Source organism: Nestor notabilis, unplaced genomic scaffold, assembly GCF_000696875.1.
Source record: "Nestor notabilis isolate BGI_N333 unplaced genomic scaffold, ASM69687v1 scaffold18602, whole genome shotgun sequence".
Lineage (NCBI taxonomy): Eukaryota > Metazoa > Chordata > Aves > Psittaciformes > Psittacidae > Nestor > Nestor notabilis.
The window spans coordinates 10,204-13,047 of NW_009917199.1; the positions used below are offsets into that span (position 1 = coordinate 10,204).

A 2,844-nucleotide genomic window follows, 5' to 3' on the forward strand; every position below is an offset into this window, starting at 1 on the left:
CTAACATTTTCTAATCCCAGATTCCTGATGTTTGGGATTTTTTGAGTTGTTTTTTCTTTAATTTCCAAGTCAGATGCATAGTTCTGAACAGATTAGCATAATATTAAGAACGTGCAGAACAGGTAACACCTTACCTACTGGAACCTTTTCCCAGGTTGTTATCAGCCTTGGCTTGCTTTTACTCATAACACTACCAATCTCTGAAGCCCAGGTATCACCAGCAGAGCATGCCAAAGCTCCCAGAAGGGATAAGCACATCCATGATGCTGTGTATTGCTTTGAAAAGTCTATAGGAATTTCACCCGGTCCATTTTCTATCATATATAAGATAGCCAGCTCAGTAGGAACACCACCATTACACAATACTTGCAACCAATTCCTCTGTCCACCTAAAGTGACAAAAATGAGCATTAGTATTTTCAGGCAAAATATCCTGGACAGGCAACAGCATGAGACAAAAGCAAAATACACACATATGAAGTTAAATTTAAAAAGATACACTTTCAAAACAGAAACTAGAGAGCAATTTATTACATTTATTATATATTATTTTGCACAGAAGCAAAAGCAAAGCCACTTGTTAACATCCATAGGGATGGGGGTGGAGGGGAGGTATGACAACAGTGCGCCCTACTTTGGATGTTACATCTCATCTGGCCCTTTGAAAGGAAGAGAAATATGCAGTATTTATTCTTCACAAGGAATCTAAAAGAATTTAAAAGTTATGGCTTACCTTCTTTGTATTCTGAATCTATTTGCTTCTTTATGTCTTTTTTCCATTTAGTAAGTTTTGAAGAAGTAACAAAAAATACAAACAAAGAGGTGAAGAAACTGTAATTTGCAACTGTAAGGATAAATCCAACCACCAATCCTATGAGGAAAAAAAAGAAAGTATATAAAGTTCCTTCATGTAACAATGGTTGCTTTGCAAAGCAGTTAAGTGTTTTCAATCTCTTGAATATGAAAAGTAGCTTCATGATAAACTTTAATCATGCACAAGAGAACTACTGAAGCACCTAATACCTGTATGAGAATTCCAAAGACTGGAAAAAAAAAAACCCCACCCCACTTATTCTTATAATTTTCTCTTAAATTTTATTGCTAAATTGCTAATTTTATTGCTAAATCATGTGGTTTTTAAGACCTTCTCTTGCCACAAATTAGTCATACTGTGCAAAAATAAAAGACAGAACAATAAATAATAATTTAAAAAGGCCAAAGGATATATAACTGAATTTGAAGTACTCTGCCTGAAGAACAGGATTATTTGTGTAAGAACCATATATATGCTGTGGCTGTGTCTCTATTGGGAAGTTTATCTTCTGTTTGGGAATCAAATCCCTCCCCCAAGGTCTCCAAGATAACCTGAATAACCCTCTTCTGTATCTTAACAGATGCTACTTCTCCTTTCTGTTCCTCATTTCCTTCTTCCGTTTCTGATTTTACGCCATCTTTTTCTTCCTGTAAGTATTTAAGCTCCCGGGTGTAATTCTCTTTCATCTCCTCCTTCACAGGGGAGGCCTAATTCTCACTGCCCACCATGAGATTACAGTTCTTCACGATCGAAAGAAAACTGGCTGCACATAAAGCAAACACCAGTATAAAGTGGCTGGCAGAGCTGTTAATGTTAACAGGTAGAAACAGCAGAAGAGACAAGATGGCTTCTCTTCACTTAGAAAATGCTCCCCTTCACTCACAGACTGATCAACATTTGCCAAATGGGTGACATGGGAGGAAACAGTTTGATCTTGTTTCTTTGAACATCAATTCGGACAATGTCACAAGACAAAGGTGAATCACATCACCCAGAAATCTTGCATCAGATTTCAACAAACACTACTGTACACTACGTTGGGGTTTTTTCTAATGTGGTTAAGAAAAATTTTGTTGATATGGTAAGTTGCTTGAAGTACAGACTTCATTTTCTTGGAAGGCCAAAAAATGCCTAGAACTGCTCATATTACAGAAAGGAGAACCACGGTATCTTTACTGGTTTCCTACCACGCAGGTAGGCTGCTGGCATGGCTCAGTTGCATGGTATTTCTTTACCACTATTTCTTGCCATTTCTTTATTTCTATGTGAATCTGTCTGTATGTTAAACCAAAATACGCAATTTAACTGCATACTATACTGAAGTTTACAAGAATCTTCTAGGTTCATATAAATCTAATGACAATATCAATCAAATGAATTACAAACAGCAGCAAAAGACTATTTAAACAGGCACGAGGAAAAAAAGAATCAGTATGAATTCAAGGTATGTATGTTTACATTTATACTTTTATTATAATAGAACTAGGTAGTAAAGTCTTAAAAGAACATTATGTACAATACAAAGGGCCTTAGTTTAGTTTAGCTTAGCAGTCTCACAAAAAACATACCTCCCAATGCACCACTGTGATCAAGACTCTTCTTCTTAAAACCCTGTGTAGCAATCGTTAGTGGAACCAAGATGGAAAAAAGCCAGCGCCATGGAGAAATAGGTCGTAAAGTACCTGATAAATGAAATACAAGGGTTACAGATGATCCTTATAAGCCTTTTTAAAGCCATTATATATGAAAAGTCATTATCTTCTAGTATTATGTTTAAAAATTGATCTTAATAGATATTAAAACCTTTTACCCATGGTAACCAAGCTCTTAGGTCCCTCTCCCCCCCACAGGACCGCATCTCCTCAACAGGCAGAACTTACATCCCTCAGGACGTGAGAACACATTTGTTATCTTTTACAGTATATGTTTCTATGACTTTATTAACTCTAAACTTTTCATCAAAAGGGCTAGTCCTAGAAATGTTCAAAGCAAACCAGGAATACTTTAAAAAGTTCAGCTTATTTCAGCAG

At 36.1% G+C, this 2,844-nt stretch overlaps 1 protein-coding gene across 1 annotated transcript in view; it reads right to left on the reverse strand.

The window, feature by feature from the left end:
* The window catches only part of TMEM19 (transmembrane protein 19), a 10,230-nt gene that overhangs the window by 4,300 nt on the left and 3,086 nt on the right, over positions 1–2,844 (reverse strand). Inside the window, exons 2-4 of the mRNA XM_010024980.1 lie at positions 2,383–2,496; positions 734–871; positions 135–389 (exon numbers count right to left, since the gene is read on the reverse strand). Coding sequence (XP_010023282.1) covers positions 135–389; positions 734–871; positions 2,383–2,496 — 507 coding nt within the window. The remainder of the gene's footprint in view (positions 1–134; positions 390–733; positions 872–2,382; positions 2,497–2,844) is intronic.